Source organism: Scyliorhinus canicula, chromosome 16, assembly GCF_902713615.1.
Source record: "Scyliorhinus canicula chromosome 16, sScyCan1.1, whole genome shotgun sequence".
NCBI lineage: Eukaryota > Metazoa > Chordata > Chondrichthyes > Carcharhiniformes > Scyliorhinidae > Scyliorhinus > Scyliorhinus canicula.
In genome coordinates, this window is record NC_052161.1 from 91,097,953 (window position 1) to 91,119,410 (window position 21,458).

Sequence of the window (21,458 nt, forward strand, 5' to 3'; positions counted from 1 at the left end):
GCTGGAGCAGTCAGACAGGTTCCCCAATTGCCGTCTTGTGTTAGTGTATCGCCCAGCAACTGGAACAAAGCCAATGTCACACACACACACACACACACACAGGCACAGAGGGAGAGAGAGAGACAGATGGGGAGAGAGACAGACAGGGGGAGAAGAGAAAGATGGGGCAGAGAGGGAGGCAGATGGGGAGAGAGAGGGAGAAAGAGACGGGGAGGGAGAGACACGGAGAGACGGAGAGTGAGAAAGAGGGAGAGAAAGAGACGGGGGAGAGAGGAAGAGAAACGGAGAGAGAAAAAGAGGGAGAGAGACAGGGAGACAAAGGGAGAGGAGAGATTGATAGACAAGGAGAGAGAGAATGAGAGAGACATGGGGAGAGAGATGGAGGGGGAAAGAGAGAGAAAGGGAGTGTGTGGCTAAATGTACTTATATATCTGCTGGACCAGGGATCTCAGAAAGTATTGGTTCAGCACTATCATTGGATAGTGAATGAAGTTCCCTCTACACTGTCCCCAGGACAGGCACAGCACGGTGTTAGATGCAGAGTAAAGCTCCCCCTACATTCCCAAACACTCCAAGAGCACCAGGGCAGGTGCAGCACAGGGTTAATTAATAATAATCACTTATTTTCATATGTAGGCTTCAATTAAGTTACTGTGAAAAGCCCCAAATCACCACATTCCGGCGCCTGTTCAGGGAGGCTGGAACAGGAATTGAACCTGCACTGCTGGTTTTGTTCTGTATTACAAGCCAGCTGTCTTAGCCACTGTGCTAAACCAGATAGTGAGTAAAGCTCTATTACGCTGAACTATTTAACTGGTGTGGACGGGTTTAACCTGTTTTGTGACCTCCGGCACATTCATTCATGTCAGAAATGTGAAATATTTCCAAACCTTCGTTGGTCAGGAGTGTAATGGAATGCTCTCCACTTGTCTGGATGAATGCAGCTCCAACAACACTCAAGAAGCTCGACACAATCCAGGACAAAGCAGCCTCACTCGATTGCTCCCCCTTTCACCACCGACTAACAGTGGCAGCCATTTGTCCCATCTACAAGATGCATTGTAGTAACTCAATAATGTTCCAAACCCATGACCACTACCATCTAGAAGGACAAGAGCAGCAGATACCTGGGAACCCCGCCACTTGGAGGTTCCCCTCCAAGTCAAGTCACTTACCACCCTGACTTGGAAATATATCGCTGTTCCTTCCATGTCTCTGGAGCAACATCCTGGAACTCCCTCCCTAACAGCACATTGGATGTACCTATACCTCAAGGACTGCATTGGTCCAAGATGGCAACTCACCACCACCTTCTGAAGGACAACTAGGGATGGGCAATAAATGCTGGCCTAAACAGCGACGCCCACATCCCGTAAATCAATTTTAAAAAGTTTTGTAATGTGATATTAGCAAGTTTATATCACTGCTCTGTCCTAATTCCCCACGTATTTGAATTTATTCACACGTTGCAATGTGGGTGTCGCTGGGCCAGACCCAGCATTTATTACCCATCCCTAACTGCCCGTTGAGAAGTTGGTGCTGAGCCGCCATCTTGAAACTGCTGCTGTCCGCGAGGCGTAGGTACACCCACAGTGCTGTTAAGGAGGGGTTCCATGATTCTAACCCAGCGACAATGAAGGAATGGCCAATCTACATCCAAGTCGGAATGGTGAGTGGCCCGGAGGGGAACTTGCAGGAGGTGGAGTTCAAACAGGTTCCGGATTCTGAGCTGTGGGACAAACGAGGAGAAGCAAAAATATCTGCTACTCCTGCATCCTTGGCGCTCCCTTGATCCTCTAACAGTGCAGCACTCCCTCAGTACTGATCCTCTAACAGTGCAGCACTCCCTCAGTATGACCCTCTGACAGTGCAGCACTCCTTCAGTACTACGGGGAACGGAAGCGGCTGAGGGAAGGTCAGTGTGAAGTTTATTCTCTCTGTGATAGGTCACCAGTGCATGGTTTCCATGGCGAGCGATGAACCCAGGAACCTTGACCCCTCCAGCTCCCCATGTGCCAAGGACAACCAACTCTGTGGTAAGTCTCCTTTTTGTGTTTTTGGAGGGAAGTTGGGGAATTAACTCACAGGGAGAGTTGTGTTCTGTAGCTGCGCAAAAAGAGGCATGTCCAGCTAGTCCCTCCCTCTCACCCAGTCCCATGTTGAGCCTCTCCCTGCTCGAGGACTGCCTCCAAGACTGTGCAGCTCCCACCAGTTCAATTTACTCCTGAGACTGTGTTCCATGGGATTCACAACACGGCACACCCACTTCTAATTACTAGTGCACTTCCAGTTGCGGATCAGCAACTTTGCACCTGTCTCCCTGCTGCACTGTGTTCTCAATGCCTGCAGCCTTATTCATAGTTCCCAGGGCTTCTCTGTGAGCTGCAAACCACACGAGGTCCAACGTGCAACTCTGAGCTGCACCTAGCAGCTCCCAGGGCTTCTCTGAGCCCTAACTCCAAAGTGAAATCTCCTTTGAGCCTCTTCCTCTTCCACTGAACATTCAGATGAATAGAAATCAGAGAACCTTCTTTTAAGCCCTGCCCACCTTCAAAACGACACCGCCTTGCAGGGTTCACTGAATGCTTTTAAGTGAACATCACTCTGGACTACATTTCTTTTGAAGCAGTGTAGACGTCATGTCTCCAGTTCTCCCACTTATGGTTCAATCGCTTCTGCTCTGACTCTATTAGACATGTGTGGGCAACCTTCTGAACTGCCGTTTTTGTCCAGATGTTCCAGCAATCTCCAAAGCTAAGCATTTTGGTGATCTTTAGCTTTGCAATAATAACACTCCCAGGGCTAAACATTTATAAAATTATCCTTTCATGTGATGTGGGTGTCACTGGGCAAGGACAGAGTTTGTTGCCCATCCCTAAGTCCCCTTAAATATTTCAGAGGGGCAGTTAAGAGTCAATTCCATTGCAATGGGTCTGGAGTCACATGTAGGCCGGGCAGAACCATAGATAGGTGACCATGGAGAATGAAGCCATTCAGTCCATTGTGTCTCTCTAAACGAGCATCATGACTCAGTACCGTTCTCCTCCCTTTTCTCTCTACCCCTGCACATCATTGTTATTCACATAATCATCCAACGCCCTCTTGAATGCCTTGATTAAACCTGCCTCCACCACACTCCCAGGCCATGTGTCCCAGACCCAACCACTCGCTGTGTGAAAAAGTGTTTTCCCACGTCACATTTGCTTCTTTTGCAAATTAAATCTGTGCCCTCTCATTCCGGATCCTTTTACGTGCGGGAACAGTTTCTCCCCATCGACTCTGACTAGCCCCCTCGCTATTTTGAACATCTCTATTTTAGTAACTGGAGGAAGCCAGCAGTAGTGGAACAAGGATGGATTGAACTGTCTACAATATTCAGCCCATGGGAGTAGCTCTCTTCCCAATCCAGTCTTCACTGGGACAACCAACCACACCAGACCATGCTTCGGGCCAGGTTTTATGTGCAGTTGTTAACGAGCTCTGGCTGGGTGGCTTCTGGCCCCCACCTGGGGAGCGCATACTCGATGGGTCCCATGGGGAGATTGACATTGGTTTCCCCTTGTGGGGGTTAGAACACCGATCAAATCTCCTCAGTCTTCTTCTCTCTAAGGAGAACAGTCCCAACCTCTCCAACCAGTCCTCGTAGCTGAAGTTTCTCATCCCTGGAACCATTAGAACATAGAACATAGAACAGTACAGCACAGAACAGGCCCTTCGGCCCTCAATGTTGTGCCGAGCAATGATCACCCTACTCAAACCCACGTATCCACCCTATACCCGTAACCCAACAACCCCCCCCCCCCCTTAACCTTACTTTTTAGGACACTACGGGCAATTTAGCATGGCCAATCCACCTAACCCGCACATCTTTGGACTGTGGGAGGAAACCGGAGCACCCGGAGGAAACCCACGCACACACGGGGAGGGCGTGCAGACTCCGCACAGACAGTGACCCAGCCGGGAATCGAACCTGGGTCCCTGGAGCTGTGAAGCATTTATGCTAACCACCATGCTACCGTGCTGCCCATTCTTTTGAATCTCTCCTGTACTTTGCAATGCGTTCACATCTTTCCTATAATGTGACGCCCAGAACTGTCCACAATATTCCAGCTGAGGTCTAACTAGTATCTTGTATAAGTTCAGTATACCCTCCTTGCCCTTGTGTTCTGTACCCCTGTTAATAAAGCCCAGAATACTCTCTGCTTTATCAACCGATTTGTCCACCTGTCATGCCACCTTCAATGGTCAATATACAAATACATCCCGGTTCCTCTGATCCCCTTTTAGAATGTTACCTCTTCATTGAATATTGTCTCTCCATGTTCTTCCTACCAAACTGCATCACCTCACACTTCTCTGCATTGAACTGCATCTGCCACCTCTCTGCCCACCCCACTAACCTCTTTTGAAGTTCTACACTGACTTCCTCATCGTTTACAACACTTCCAAGTTTAGTGTTGTCCGTAAATTTTGAAACTGTCTCTCCCCCCCCCCCCCCCCCCCCCCCCAAAATGTGTGCAATTCTGGTCACTACACGATAGGAAGGATGTGATTGCACTAGAGAGGGTGCAGAGGAGATTCACCAAGATGTTGCCTGGGCTGGAGCGTTTCAGCAATGAAGAGAGATTGGTTCGGCCGGGGCTGCTTTCTCTGGAGCAGACAAGGCTGAGGGGGTACCTGATCAAGGTGTGCAAAATTATGAGGGATAGAGGGGAAGCAATTTTTCCCCTTAGCAGAGGGGTCAATCGCCAGGAGGCATAGATTTAAGGAAGGGGCAGGAGGTGCAGAGGGGCTTTGGGGAAAAATATTTTCACCCAGAGGGTGGTGGGAATCTGGAACTGGCTGCCTGAAAGGGTGGTGGAGGAAGGAACCCTCACAACATTTAAAGAGCAGTTAGTTGAGCACTTGAAACACCACAGCATGGGCTTAGTGCTGGGAAAATGGGAGTAGAATAGGTAGGTGATTGATGGTCAGCACAGACATAATGGGCCGAAGAGCCTCTTCCTGTGCTGTAAAAATTCTATGACTCGAAGTCTGTCATGTGGCACTTTATGTCTTCTAGAAGGCTGGTACGGCTGGCAGATAGCCCTCCCTCAAAGCCATTCGTGAGCCAGATGGTTTTTTAAGATGCTTTGTTGTTTTGGTAACGAGCTCCAAATTCCAGTTTTCATTAAATAAATTCCAAATCGGCAAGTTGCCATGGTAACGTTCGAACCTTACCCCCAAAGAATTAACGTCCTGTGCGACCCCAGCTGATGTTAAACTGGACGGGAAAGACCCCAGAATGGAACCTGGTGTCGAAGACCGTAACGTTTTTGGAGGGACAGAGTTACAGAACCGAAAATTTGTTTTTAACAACAAAAAATATCACATTTATTAAATATGAAAAGTTTGACTATGATACTATACGATAGTTATGGGCCAGGGCTTAGAAACTTCAAAGTGTATTATGGAGTTCACCTGACCTACAATCTTTATGTTGAATTTGGCTAGGATGAGCACAAGAGCCTTCACTTCAGGTGTGATACGGCAGACTCCCGAGACACTTTAATCAAAACATGGTTTATTCTAAGACTATAGTTACCATATATATATTTATATATATATATATATATAAACACACAGCAAGAATGTTTATCAATTACTCACATAACAGCACCACACAGCGACAGTAATCTATGTATAACACTTAATGAATTCCCCCTTAACTGTTCCAATTCAATAACAAAATTCAATAAACCAAAAAAGCCTATACAAAGGCGTGGCCCAGCACACCGCATTCTCGCTTGAATGGGACTAGTTCTTTCCCTGAGATTTTGATCCAGTCTCAACCAGCAGATTCAAACTTGTTCTGGAAAGCAAACTATATCTTTAAAGTTATCAAGGCAGGTAGCCACACCCAATGTTTTTCACGGGAACAGTTTTTAAAATGAAAATAGAGAAAGACAGGGAAAAAACACTTCTTTCTTCCTCTGAGCCCAAAACTGAAACCCAAAACACCTCACAGCCACGGCTTAGCTCCACCCACAAAATAACATCACTGAAGCCACGGCTTAGCTCCACCCACAAAATGACATCACTGAACCCATGTGGCAAGACAAAAACCTTTCTTAAAGGGACACTCACATGACACCTCCCCAAGACAAAAAAATAAACCATAAACTTCAAAGATGGTTTCATTTTTTACCTTTTCACTTGCCCATTTCTAACACTTGACAATAAACCTACAAGCATTTTAAAACATCAAAACAGGCAAACATTTACAATAATACAGTTGATTTTAGTTCTTTGTCTTCCAACATCGAATCTGCTTCTCTTCATCACGTTCATGACAAAGCATTGGCTATCACGTTTTCTCGTCCTGCCGCATGTATAAGTTTCAAATTAAATGGCTGTAATAATAAACTCCATCAAAACAGTCTGGCATTTTATTCTTGAATTTCTGCATAAACATCAATGGATTATGATCAGAATATATAACTGTTTCAGACGAATTGTTAGTGACACAAATGTTAAAATGTTGCAAAGCCAGCACCAAGCTCAAAGTCTCCTTTTCATTGTTGAATACTTCCTCTGGTGATTATTTTTTTTTTGGAAAAATATCCAATATGCCTCTCTATTCCTTCATCACCTTCTTGCAAGAGCACAGCACCCCCGCCCACATCACTCGCATCGATAGCCGCCTTGCATTGTTTTGTGGAATTTGAAGTGGCCAACACAGAAGCAATGGTTCACACAGCCTTCAGACCATCAAATGTCTGTTGACGCTCCGCTGTCCACTGAAATATGCTGCCCTTCTTCAGCAAGTCCATCAGTGGAGCAACCACGCTGCTAAAATTTGGAACAAGTTTACGGTAAAAAACACTCATGCCAAGAAATCTCATTATTTCCCTTTGTGTCGAGGGTATTGAGAACTCCCCAATAACTTTTGCTTTCACATTCCGTGGGACCATTTATCCATGTCCAATTGTTTGACCAAGGAATGTGAATTGGGCTTTTCCAAACTCACTTTTGGCTAGGTTTACCACCCAACTCAAGTCGATCGAATAACTCCATCAGATGCTTCAAATGTTCTTTCAATGTCTGACTAAAAATCACCAAATTGCCGATGTATACCACACGATTGGGCAATCCTGAAATGACTTTGTTAGTTAACCGTTGAAATGTGGCTGGGGCGTTTTTCATGCCAAATGGCATAACTTTGAACTGGTACATACCATCTGGAGCCACAAAAGCGGAAATCTCCTTCACCATTTTGAATAAAGATACCTGTCAGTAAATTCAGTTTGGAGATAAAATCTGATTATCCCATGTTCTCAATGTAGTCCTCTAACCGTGGGATAAGATAAGAGTCTGTTCTGCATTAACCTTTCTATAGTCCACACACAATTGTTGGTTACCTTCAATATGGGTGAGCTCCACTCGCTGTAACCCACTTCAATTATGCCTTTTTTTTTTGTTTGTTTTTAAAAATTTAGAGTACCCAATTCATTTTATTCAATTAAGGGGCAATTTAGCTTGTTCAATCCACCTACCTTGCACATCTTTGTGTTGGGGGGGACGGAACCCACGCAGACACGGGGAGAATGTGTAAACTCCACACAGACAGTGACCCAGAGCCGGGATCGACCCTGGGACCTTGGCGCCGTGAGACTGCAGTGCTAACCACTGAGCCACCGTGCTATCCTTAATTATGCTATTTTTAAGCATACTTTCAATTCCTTTCTGAACCTGTGCCAATTTTATAGCGTTAAGTCTATATGGATGTTGTTTCATTGGAACAGCATTTCCCACATCTACATCATGTATAACCATTTTAGTACTTCCCAACTTACTTCCACAAACTTGGCCATGTGATATTAATAATTCTTTCAGATCAGTTCCTTTTTCCTCTGGAAGGTAACTCAATAATTTATTCCAATTTTAAGAACATCCTCGATATCCAATTTAATTTGACGAATGTCAAATTCAGAGTCATCTGGATTTGGTTCTTCACTTTGAGTTATAATCACTAAAACCTCCTCCTTTTGCCCTCCTTCCCTTTCAAAATATCTTTTAAGCATATTCACATGACACACTCGGTGAGTTTTCCTTCTATCTGGCATTCTTGCCAAATAATTCACCTCACTCAATTTCCTTTCAATCTGATAAAGTTCACAAAACCTTGCTTTTAAAGGTTCACCTACCACTGGTAACAATACTAAAACCTTGTCTCCACTGGCAAAACTAGGAACTTTTGCTTACCGTCCACTTCCTGTTTCATCACATGCTGTGCAACTTTTAAATGTTGTCTAACCAATTCACCTGCTCGATTTAATCGTTCCCTAAAATTTGACACGGAATCCAATAATGTAATTTCAGACTGCTCACTCACCAATTTTTCCTTAATCAATTTAAGTGGTTCTCTTACCTCATGATCACAATTTAGTTCAGAAGGACTGAATTTGTTTGACTCGTTAGGTGTATCCCTAATTGCAAACAGTACAAATGGAATTCCTTTATCCCAATCCTCTGGGTAATCTTGACAAGAAGCCCTCAAATTAGCATCTGAACGTTCTAACGCTCCGTGCAATTCTGGATGGTATGCAGTTGATTTAAATTGTTTTACTCCTAAGCTATCCATAACCTTCTTGAATAACCTTGAGGTAAAATTTGATCCTTGATCCGATTGTATTTCTGTGGGGAGTCCATGTCTAGTAAAATTTTAATTAACTCCCCACAATCATTTTTGCTGTAATATTGCGTACTGGAATGGCCTCTGGAAACCCAGAAGAGTTAAAAGGTATTGATTCCCACTTTTCATTTTGAAATGAAATGAAAATGAAAATTGCTTATTGTCACGAGTAGGCTTCAATGAAGTTACTGTGAAAAGCCCCTAGTCACCACATTCCGGCGCCTGTCCGGGGAGGCTGGTACGGGAATCGAACCGTGCTGCTGGTCTGCTTGGTCTGCTTTAAAAGCCAGCGATTTAGCCTGGTGAGCTAAACCACACAATCAATTAAGACCCTGGTAAAAGGTTCCTCAAATGCTGGAATGGGTATTAAGGGCGCTGGTTTTATCACTGCTTGAGGTTTCCCTATCACTTGACATGTGTGACATGATCGACAAAATTTAACTATAACTTTATGTAGGCGACGCCAATAAAAATGTTTTTGTATTTTAGCTTGAGTTTTCCTTACTCCCAAATGATCTCCCACTGGTACCTCATGTGCAACTTGCAACATCTCCTTTCTATACCTTACCGGCAATACTACTTGATGAACATCTGCCCACTTTTCATTCGCCTGCATATGTAAAGGTCTCCATTTTCTCATTAAGACATCATTTTTAAGGTAATAACACTCCGGTTTATACTCAGATTCCTCTTCCGTGTATGTTTTCTGATCCATCTGTTTTATTTCTACATCTTTCTGTTGTAAATCTGCAACTTTCCTGAACTAAAAATATCCACCTCATCCTCCACCTGTTCGTGTTCTTTTCCAACCATCTGATCAAAAATCGTTTCTGATAATTCAACTTCAACTTGATCTTCACTCTTTGATTACTCCTCTTGTCTTAACCTGTGACTTTGCAACCTTGTTACTACACAATCCGGAGAAATCCCAGGATATTCGTCCTTCAACACTTCAGTTTTTTGATTTTCCACTGGCTTTTCAACCACAGAAGGCATCGTACCCACATGCCATCCAGCTATATCATTACGCAAAATAAACTGTATTCCTGGACAAGATTGTTTTTCCAATACTCCTACCAGCACTTCACCACTCTTCACTGAACTCTTCAACCTCACCTTATATAACGGAACACGGCTCTACTCACCCTGAATTCCACATATTACCACCTTTTCTGGCAATATTCCTTCCAAACTACATTAGTCCTCATCTCTTACCATCAAAGTTTGACTAGCTCTCATATCTCTTAAAATCTGACTTCTTTGTCTATTCCTCCTGGTACACATGAGTAAACTTTACCCACACAAGTAAATTATTTAAAGAGGTCTGGTACCTTCTTATCAATCACCTTTTGATCAGGTTGTACATTCTTTTGCACCTCCTTCACTTCAATTGGACTTTCCTGTACCATTTTAACAAACCCCACTGGCTTATCCTGTTTTACCACATCAGCCTTCCCAGTGCTTTTCTTAAACTCCCAACACTGTGACTTTACATGGCCTAGTTTATTACAGTGAAAATATCTGAAACTTTTCATTTCTCTTCCATCCTCATGAATTTCTTTTTTAATCTGAGGTACACTATCCTTATTATCTCCCATTAGACCTCCTTTACCTTTATCCCTCTCAGGCTGAAACTGATGTCGGAAACCAAAATTTGATTTATGAACTAATTCATAATCATCTGCCATTTCTGCTGCTAATCTCGCAGTTTTAACCCTCTGCTCTTCCACATGAGTTCTCACTATATCAGGAATTGAATTTTTAAACTCCTCCAAAATTATAATTTCTCTAAGAGCTTCATACGTTTGGTCTATTTTCAAAGCCCTTATCCACCTATCAAAATTACTCTGTTTGATCCTTTCAAACGCTATGTATATTTGACCAGGTTCTTTCCTTAAATTTCTATACCTTTGTCTGTGGACTTCAGGCATTAGTTCATATGCACATAGGGTGGATTTTTTCACCCCTCATACGTCCCAGAAACCTCCTCCGATAGTGATGCAAACACTTCACTGGCTCTACCTACGAACTTTGTTTGAATCAGTAATACCCACATGTCCTAGGGCCATTTTAGTTGTATAACCACCTTCTCAAATGAAATGAAAAAGGCTTCTACACCCTTCTCATCAAACACTTGGCAATGCTTGGACATATTTAAATAGATCCCCACCAAGCCTTCGACTATGAACCTCTTGCTCTTTCTCACTGTCCTCATCAGTATCCTCAGACTGTACTTTTCTCTTTACCTCCGCCAATTTTAACTGACGTTCATTATTCATGACCAGTTTCCGAAGTTCAAAGTCTCTCTCTTTGTCTTTTTCCTTTTCCTCTCTCTCCTTTTCTTGTGCCCTAATCTGCAATTCAAGCATCTTTAATTCTTTTTCAGGTTCAATGGTTTGATCTGTAATTGAATGTTTGCCTTTTCCAATGAATGTGTGTGTCAGGCAAGTTTAAATGCAATTACCCCTTCTTTTCGTATTTTGTCAGGCGATGTTGACTGCAATGTTTTTTGCCAATTCTAAAAGCCTTGTTTTAATCTCCATTTGTAAGGTCCTGCGCATGACCGTCTCCACCTACAAAAACATCTGAGCCTCTGAAAGAGCCATTATCTACAATACTATTTAAACTTAAATACAACACCTGAAAAGCAAACACAAAAATGCTCACCCCTCACTGTCTATAAGTTCACTATGCCAACCCAATCACGAAAGATATAATTTTATCACAGACGATTCCCCAATTTGTTATGAGCCAAAGCTTAGAAACTCTAAAGTGTATTGTGTAGTTTACTTGACTAATAGCCTTGATGTTGAATTTGGAGAGAGCACAAAAGCCTTCGCCTCAGGTGTGATTCATCAGACTCCCTGGGCACTTCAATCATTATTCTAAGAATGTAGTTAACATATATCACAGCAATAATTTGTATCAATTACAAACATAAAGACACCACACAGCTGCAGTAATCTATGTATAACACTTAATGAATTCCCCCTTAACTGTTCCAATTCAATAACAAAGTCCAATAAACCTTAAAACCCTATTCAGGAGGGTGGCCCAGCACACTGTATTCTCACTTGAATGGGGCTGGTCCTTTCCCTCAGTATTTGATCCAGTCTCAACCAGCAGATTCAAACTCCTCCGGAAAGCAAACTATGGGCAGGATTCTCCCAACGGGAGAAAAACTGGAGTGTTTTACTCTGGCATCGGCGCCCGTTCCCAGACCCCTAATCTCCGCCCTCCATGGGGCTAGCAGGGGGGTTGCGCGATTTACGGGGGTGGGGCCTCAGTGCGGCGTCAGAGACCCGGCGCCGTGTAAAAGACGCGGCACCTTGTGTCCCAGTTGGGCCAGCGTCAACTAGCGCATGCGCGGTGTCCATCCTCCCCCAGGCCGCCCTGCACAAAAATGGCACATGGATCCAGGCCTGCCGGCGGAAGAAAGGAGGCCAGCCGACAGAGAGGCTGGCCCGCCGATTGGTGGGGCCCGATCACATACCAGACCACTCCGGAGGGCCTCCACGGGGTTGGAACCCCCCAACTGCCTCAGGTATCTGGCAGCTCTTCAGCCAACTTCATCAGCTCTGCCCATCGCAGCCATGCCTTTAACTTCAATGTTCAAATTCCCCTTCCGTTTTATCTTCAGACTTCCTGGAATTTCTCTTCATGCCCTAGTTTCGGGAATGACCTGTTCTTTCATTTCTGGGACTTGTTTTCCATAGAATAGGATTCTTACAATGCAGAAGGAGGCCATTTGGCCCATTGAGTCTGCACAAACCCTCTGAACGAGCACCCTGCCTAGTCTCACTCACCCCACCTTATCCTTGCAACTCCACCTAAACTGAACATCTTTGGAATGTGGGAGGAAACAAGAGCACCTGGAGGAAACCCATGCAGACACGGGGAGAACGTGCAGACTCCGCACAGGCAGTTACCCGCTGAGAGGCAGCAAATGCTAACCACTGTATCACTGCAAAAACCAACTTGCCTATTACCCTGTGGTTCTGCCTCTGGCAGAGCCACCTTCTCTCTCACGACGTAACAACTCAAAAGGTCCTTTGAACTTAAAGGTGGCCCCTGGTTCCTCGGCAACTTCCCAATACTTCTCGCAAGCTGATGTTTACTTTTCCCGGTGCAAATTCTCTCAGACATGGTTTGAAAATGAAACCAGAACCCGATAATGCATTTACCTTTGTCGATCACGAGTTTTACCCTTTCCTACACAGAAACACAAAATGAAACTCACTAAATTTTATTCCTTATTCTTAACATCCAACATAGATCATTCAAAAGCAGCTCTGCTTGGGCGGCACAGTAGCACAGTGGGTATCACTGTTGCTTCACAGCTCCAGGGTCCCAGGTTCGATTCCCGGTTTGGATCACTGTCTATGTGGAGTCTGCACTTTCTCCCTGTGTCTGTGTGGGTTTCCTCCGGGTGCTCCGATTTCCTCCCACAAGTCACCAAAAGACGTGCTGTTAGGTAATTTGGACATTCTGAATTCTCCCGCCATTTACCCGATCAGGTGCCGGAATGTGGCGACGAGGGGATTTTCACAGTAGCTTCATTGTAGTGTTAATGTAAGCCTACTTGTGACAATCAACATTATTATTATTATTCCTGACGCCTTGCCCACTGGATTACCAGCCAAGTAATGTTATCCCCTATTTTACAGTCTCTTCCATATGAACTCAAATATGTTCACATGAAGTGCTCATGACATATTCGCAGATCCCAACTCAGAAGAGGGTGACTGGGAGACTAAACTGCAGCCCACCATCCCTCTGGCACAGCCCCTCCCCAAATCACAGCTGGCCTTGGTCGCAATGAAACGGCACCTTTCCCCCAAAGACAATTGGCACCCCTGCTAATTGTTATAAAATTGCACCGTCTGGACTCATACCCAGAGCGAAGACTGGGAGTGCAGACATCATGTCTCCAGTTCCCCAGCAGAGTAAGTCCACCCGTTTTGGCCTCAATCGCTATTGTTCCAGTGCCACGCCTAGTCACCCCACATCAACTGCGACGCACAAGGCAATGGTCCCTGTCCTTAATCTCCCAATGGCTCCACAGAAACAGTTAGTCTACAGCCGCGTCGGCGCAACGTGGCCCCCAACCATTCTGGTTCAATCTCGATGCTAACCAATGATATTGCTCACCATCACTTGCAGTGGTACATCGGTATGAGTCAGAGATCATCATCGTCCCTGTCCTACTGCTCGGGGCATCGTTCTTCGTTGGATTTTGTATCGTCTGGATGATCTGCCGGAGAAAGAGGGAGGGCGACAGTGAGCCACAAAGAGGTAAAGAACATCGCTACAGCTCGTCACCATTTCCACACAACAAAAATACAGCATTCTCTCAGTACTAACACACCGACAGTATGGCACGTTCTTTGTATTGGCCCTCTGACACTGTGGCACTCCCTTAGCATTGGTCCTCCGACAGTGTGGCACTCCCTCAGTACTGACCCTCTGAAAGTGTGGCACTCCCTCAGTACTGACCCTCTGACAGTGCGGCACTTCCTCAGTACTGTCCCTCTGACAGTGTGGCACTCCCTCAGTACTGACCCTCTGAAAGTGTGGCACTCCCTCAGTACTGACCATCCAACAGTGAGGCACTTCCTCAATACTGACCCTCTGACAGTGTGGTACTCACTCAGTACTGATCCTCTGACAGTGTGGTACTCACTCAGTACTGATCCTCTAACATTGCAGCGCTTGCACAGTACTGACCCTCTGACAGTGCAGCATTCCCTCAGTACTGATCCTCTGACATTGCAGCACTTGCACAGTACTGACCCTCTGACAGTGCAGCACCCCCTCATTACTGATCCCCTGACAGTGCGGCACTCCCTCAGTACTGACGCTTTGCCAGTGCAGTAGTGACTCTCTGACTGTGCAAAATTTCCACAGTACTGACTCTGACAGTGCCAAGCTCCTTCAGTACTGCCCCTCTGCCTGTGCGGTACTCCCTCAGTACTGACCCTCTGACAGTACGGCACTCCCTCAGTACTGACCTTCCGACAGTGCGACTCTCCCCCAGGACTGACCCTCTGACAGTGCGGCACTCAGTCAGTACTGACCACTCAAAAGTGCAGCACTCCCGAGTACTGACCCTCCGACTGTGCAGCACACCCTCAATACTGACCCTCCAACAGTGCGGCACACCCTCAGCACTGACCCACTGACAGTGGGGCCATTTGTTCATCCTGTTCCTCTGATAGTGCAGTACTCCCTCAGTGCTCACCCTCTGACAGTGCAGCACTCACACAGAACTGACTCTCGGACAGTGGTGAATTCCTTCAGTTCGGTCCCTCTGCCAGTGCGACACTCCCTCGGTACTGACCCACCGGCAGTGGGGCTCTCCCTCAGTACTGACCCTCTGACAGTGCGGCACTCCCTCAGTACTGACCCTCTGACAGTGCGGCACTCCCTCAGTACTGACCCTCTGACAGTGCGGCACTCCCTCAGTACTGACCCTCTGACAGAGCAGCACTCCCGCAGTACTGACCCTCTGACAGTGCAGCACTCCCTCAGTACTGACCCTCTGACAGTGCAGCACTCCCTCAATACTGACCCTCTGACAGTGCAGCGCTCCCTCAGTACTGACCCTCTGACAGTGCAGCACTTCCTCAGTACTGACCCTCTGACAGTGCAGCACTCCATCAGTACTGACCCTCTGACAGTGCAGCACAACCTCAGTACTGACCCTCTGACAGTGCAGCACTCCCTCAGTACTGACCCTCTGACAGTGCAGCACAACCTCAGTACTGACCCTCTGACAGTGCAGCACTCCCTCAGTACTGACCCTCTGACAGTGCAGCACTCCCTCAGTACTGACCAACTGATGGTGCATATCTCCTTCAGTACTGATCCTCGAACACTGCGGCATCACTCAGCACCATGTACGTAGAGCGACGTTTACTCTGTATCTTAACCCGTTAGTTGCCCTGGTTTGTTTTGATGGGGACACTATAGAGGGGGCTTTACTCTGTATCTAACCCTGTGCTGTATCTGTCCTGGGAGTGTTTGATGGGGACAGTGTAGAGGGAGCTATACTCTGTATCTAACCTCGTGCTGTTCCTGTCCTGGGAGTGTTTGATGGGGACAGTGTAGAGGGGGCTTTACTCTGTATCTAACCCCGTGCTGTACCTGTCCTGGGAGTATTTGATGGGGACAGTGTAGAGGGAGCTTTACTCTGTATCTAATCCCGTGCTGTACCTGTCCTGGGAGTGTTTGATGGGGACAGTGTAGAGAGAGCTTTACTCTGTATCTAACCCTGTGCTGCATCTGTCCTGGGAGTGTTTGATGGGGACAGTGTAGAGGGAGCTTTACTCTGTATCTAACCCCGTGCTGTACCTGTCCTGGGAGTGTTTGATGGGGACAGTGTAGAGGGAGCTTTACTCTGTATCTAACCCCGTGCTGTACCTGTCCTGGGAGTGTTTGATGGGACAGTGCAGAGGAAGCTTTACTCTGTATCTAACCCCGTGCTGTACCTGTCCTGGGAGTGTTTGATGGGGACAGTGTAGAGGTAGCTTTACTCTGTATCTAACCCCGTGCTGTACCTGTCCTGGGAGTGTTTGATGGGGACAGTGTAGAGGGAGCTTTACTCTGGATCTAACCCCATGCTGTAGCTGTCCTGCAAATGTTTAATGGGGGACAGTTTCAGGGGGTTCTTTGTTCCTTGCGCTGGGCCAGTTTTGTCTGACTAGTTTACCCTCTCATTTTCAGGACCCTCTGGGAGTGGCAGGACCGACCGTGCGACCGACCGCCACAATCTCACATTGGGCGTGTCCAGCCCGAATGGCACCCACATGCAATTGGACCCAGTTCTGAGCCAGTGGCAGATCCCCCATGAGAGGCTGGTGGGAGGATTAAAGAGGATCACCCAGGGGAGATTTGGCACCATTTACCAGACTCAACTCACCTCAGGCGAAGTTGGCAAGGAACGAACCGTGGTCCTGAAGGAGTGTGACGGTATGTCAATGCTTTGTCTCAGTTGCTGTTATGACACCCTGGGATAGTGCGCGGTCAACTCCATCCCAACAGGTCCCAGAGTCACAACACAACTGAATTTGCCAAGAATTCTGATAAAAATACCCAAAGTCTTTGTCCCTTAGCTGCCTCATAATTAAAGTCACCAGGTTTGTAAATGTAAACACAATTACTGTTTATTTATAACAGGAACTGTGATGAAATATGCAGCAGATACAAATGGTTAACTGTTGGCTAATACCCAGTTCCCACTTTAACTTTAGCCCTCTGCCCACATATAGAAGACAGACAAATACAGAGGGATGGAAAGGGGAAGGAATTGTCTTAGTTCCAGATGATAGTTTTAGCACACTTTCCTTCACAGCGAGCTTGTAGATTAAAGCCTTTGGTTTGCAGCCTGCAATGATCTTCTCTGTAGATTCATATGTTCTGGGTCTCTGCAGTTTAGAAAACGCAGTTCTCACAGCTTTTCTGGAGAGAGAGCGAGAGCGAGCGGCATTTCTGGGGCGGGTTAGCAGGTTCTGGACTTTGCCTGCACAGCCTGTAAATGGTTCTCCTGTACATCGATTCATCCAGGCTCTCTACAAGTTCAGAATCACAGCTTTCCATGAGAAAAAGGGGCAGTATGAGATAGCAGATCCTTTCCCCAGGGCTGCCAAGGTCAGAGCAGCGACCTTGACACTCTGAAAAGCATACCAGTGGGAAGAAATCCAATCACCACCCATTACCTGGCACGGTGCAGCCTTTTGGGCCAATTCAAACACACCAAGTCCTCGTCCATCTCTCTCTCCCTCTCTGGTGCCCAAAAGTCTGCAGCTTCTGTTTAAACCAGCACAGCTGTCGGATTTTTCGTGCTCGAATTAAAGGCACAGGCTTCTTGCGTTAAAGACACAGGTCCATTAATCATGCATGTATAAAAAAATCGAATGGCAAAGGTAACATAGAAGGGCAAGATGGGATTGTACAGGACAAACCCTAAGCGGAGATTACCTGTAACAGGCTCACAAGGGGCTGAATGGCTCCCTCCTGTTCCTGTGTAACTATTGGTGAGGGGCTGAATGGTTCTCGGCGTTTCCTGACCACTTTCTGGTTTTGCTTTCAGAGTCGGCAGAAGCCTCTTTGATGTCCGAGTTCCTGGCCAGGGTAAAGTTTCACGCTTCCCTCGGCCAGCACCCCAACCTGGTGGAGATGATTGGCTGCTGCACTGACCGCTCACCCCTTTATCTCGTGCTGGGCAACATGAATCGTGGCAACCTCCTCCAATTCCTCTGGACCTGTCGCAAGGTGAGGAGAGGGGGGCTCCCATACCCACTGTGGGGGGGTTCCTATACCCACCGTCGGTGGCTCCCATACCCACTGTGGGGGGGTTCCTATTACCCACCGTTGGGGGCTCCCATACCCACTGTGGGGGGTTCCTATACCCACCGTCCGGGGCTCCCATACCCACCGTTGGGGGCTCCCATACCTACTGTGGGGGGTTCCTATACCCACCTTCGGGTGCTCCCATACCTACTGTGGGGGGTTCCTATACCCGCCGTCAGGGGCTCCCATACCTACTGTGGGGGAGGTGCTCCCATACCCACCATGGGGGGGGGGGGGGAGCTCCCAAACCCACCGTGAGGGGGGAATCTCCCATTCCCACCATGGGGGAGGGAGGGGAGCAACCATACCCACCGAGGGGTGGGGGGATCTCCCATACACACCGTGCAAAGCTTCCTGCAGCTGAGGAGCGGGAGGCGTGTCCCTCCGATGGGATGAGGGGAGACTCCATCCTGAGGGAGTTCAGTTCCGAGGGGAGGTGGCGCTGAGTGAAGCGAGGAGTGATTGGCTGGTCTACATTACGGGGAATACGGTTGTTTGCGATGTGATGCGGGAATTGTTTAGGGGGGGGCTGGTTTACTGGGGGAGGGGCGGCATCGGGGGATGGGGTGGGGGCTTATTTGAGCATTTTAGTCACGAGAGTTTTCTTAGATTTCACTTGTCCAACTTGGATCCGAGGAATGTGGGAGGAGGGATGGGGTAGAGGGGGGAGGGGACAGGGGCGGGAAATATGGGGAGAGGAAAAGATGGGGAGGGATGGATAGTGTGAGGGGGAGATGGGTGGAGAGTAGGGGGGAGAGGGGAGGAGGGAGTTGTGAGGAATGGGAGTGGGGGGGAAGAAGGGAAGAGTTTGGGAGGGGGAGACGGGTGGAGAATGGGAGGGGGGTCACAGGAGGGGGAGGGGTGGAGAATGTGGGGGATGAAACGACAAAGAGGGAAGGGTGGAGAGAGGGAGGGGTAGACAAGAGAAGGGGAGGGTTGGAGAGTGGGAGGGGGACATGGAAGAGGGGTGGAGAGTGGGAGGGTGGAGACGGAGGACGGATGGAGAGTGGGAAGGGGAAGACAGAGGAGGGGGAGGCAGGAGTCGGGGTTACAAAAAACATTTTGTTCTTCTTCCTCAGGACGTTATGAAGTTGGAGGAAGCTCCATATGATGTAACGGAACGCCAAGTTTATAACATCGCCATCCAGGTGGCCAGCGGTCTGGTGAGATATTCTTGCAGAATCTGAATTGCTAACAGGAAAGTAACATGCTGGAGGGCTGAATGGCCTCCTCCTGTTCCATTGTAACAGGCTGGAGAGGGAATGAATGGCCTCCTCCTGTTCTTGTGTAACAGGCACAAGAGGGGCTGAATAGCCTCCTCCTCTTCCTGTGTAACAGGCTTGAGAGGGACTGAATAGCCTCCTCCTGTTCCTATGTATCAGGCTCGAGAGGGGCTGAATAGCCTCCTCCTGTTCCTGTGTAACAGGCTTGAGAGGGGCTGAATAGTCTCCTCCTGTTTCTGTGTATCAGACAGGAGAGGGGCTGAATGGCCTCCTCCTGTTTCTGTGTATCAGGCAAGAGAGGGGCTGAATGGCCTCTCCTGTTGCTGCTCAGCATTTTGACGAATATCTTTCTATCTTGGAGCAGGAATGTCTCCAGCAGAAGGGACTGATTCATGGTGATGTAGCTGCCCGGAATATCCTGCTCAGTGATGATTTCAATGCAAAGTTAACTGGTCTACACATTCCCTTCGAGATCCAGCGAGCGGGAGTAATTCGCTCGCACGTGTCAGTCCCCATCAAGTGGCAGTCGCCCGAGAGAATAATGAAGAAACCACTGACTCCAAAATCAGACGTGTGAGTTCCTGCAGTCAGACAGGAGTACGGTCAAGTGGACGGAGGGAAGAGAGAAGACGGGCAATCTGTAGCTCAGGAAGATACAGGAGACAGATACTAAGAGAGAGACCGAAAGAGAGAGAGAGACCGAGAGGGAGAGAGAGACTAAGAGGGAGAGAGATATCGAGAGAGAGAGAGACAGAGAGAGAGAGAGAGAGACTGAGAAAGAGAGAGAGAGACCTGGAGAGAGAGAGACCGAGCGGGAGAGAGAGGCTGAGAGAGACAGCGTGAAAGAGAGAGAGACCGAGCGGGAGAGAGAGGCTGAGAGAGACAGCGTGAAAGAGAGAGAGAGTGAGGGCGAGACCGAGAGACAGAGAGAGAGACCGAGAGGGAGAGTGAGAGAGAGACCGAGAGAGAGTGAACGAGAGATACCGAGAGAGAGACCACGAGAGACCGAGAGAGAGAGAGACCGAGAGAGAGAGCGAGACCAAGAGAGAGAGAGAGACCGAGAGAGAGAGAGAGAGTGAAAGAGAGAGACTCAGAGAGACTGAGTGAGACTGAGAGAGAGAGAGATCGAGAGAGAGACCGAGAGAGAGACCAAGAGAGAGAGAGACCGAGAGAGAGAGAGACCAAAAGAGAGAGAGACCAAAAGAGAGAGACCGAAAGAGAGAGTGAGACCGAGAGAGAGAGAGACCGAGAGAGAGCGAGACTGAGAGAGAGCGAGACCGGGAGAGAGCGAGACCGAGAGAGAGACCGAGAGAGAGATCGAGAGACCGAGAGAGAGAGAGGCCGAGAGAGAGAGAGAGACCGAGAGGGAGAGACCGAGAAAGAGAGAGACTGAGAGGGAGAGAGATATCAAGAGAGAGAGAGAGAGAGAGCTCACAAGACAGAGAGCTCAAGAGACAGAGAGAGAGAGATTGAGACAGAGAGAGAGAGACATACTCCGAGAGATTGAAAAAGAGATCGCGAGAGAGAGAGAGAAACCAATGAAGAGAGAGAGAGACTGGGAGAGGTAGTCCGAAAAAGAGATCGAGAGAGGGAAAGAGAGACAGAGAGTGAGAGAGAGGGAGAGAAAGACAGACAGAGGAAGAGAGACTGAAGTAGAGTGAGAGTGAGAGATAGAGTGAGCACGAGGGAGAGAGGTAAAGAGAGAGATAGGGAGGGCTGTAGGGGTTTGGAGGAGATTACAGCAATTGTGGAGGGGGTTTTGGGGTTTGGAGGTTACCAGGATCATAAGAGGTGAAAGGGCATGGCCGTGGTTACAGAGATAGGGAGAAGCTTAGGTGCTGATGTAGGTTAGAGACAGGGAAGATTGTAGGAACTGGAGGAGGTTACAGAGATAGTAAGCTGTGTAGGAATTGGAGAAGGTTACAGAGATAGGGAGGGATGTAGGGGTTGGAGGCGGCTACAGAGATAGGGAGGGGTGTAGGGGTCGGAGGCGGCTACAGAGATAGGGAGGAGTGTAGGGGTTGGAGGTGGTTACAGAGATAGGGAGGGGTGTAGGGGTTGGAGGTGGTTACAGAGATAGGGAGGGGTGTAGGGGTTGGAGGTGGCTACAGAGATAGGGAGGAGTGTAGGGATTGGAGGTTACAGAGATAGGGAGGGGTGTAGGGGTTGGAGGAGGTTACAGAGATAGGGAGGGGTGTAGGGGTTGGAGG

General features: G+C 47.6%; 1 protein-coding gene across 1 annotated transcript in view; it reads left to right on the top strand.

Annotated features, from left to right (window-relative positions):
- Positions 1-758: 758 nt before the first annotated feature.
- The window catches only part of LOC119950781 (tyrosine-protein kinase STYK1-like), a 30,268-nt gene continuing 9,568 nt past the window's right edge, over positions 759-21,458 (top strand). Inside the window, exons 1-7 of the mRNA XM_038773552.1 lie at positions 759-780; positions 1,947-2,036; positions 13,838-13,969; positions 16,400-16,645; positions 17,766-17,947; positions 19,105-19,188; positions 19,613-19,821. Of these exons, the coding sequence (XP_038629480.1) occupies positions 1,958-2,036; positions 13,838-13,969; positions 16,400-16,645; positions 17,766-17,947; positions 19,105-19,188; positions 19,613-19,821 (932 nt within the window). The 5' untranslated portion in view covers positions 759-780; positions 1,947-1,957. The remainder of the gene's footprint in view (positions 781-1,946; positions 2,037-13,837; positions 13,970-16,399; positions 16,646-17,765; positions 17,948-19,104; positions 19,189-19,612; positions 19,822-21,458) is intronic.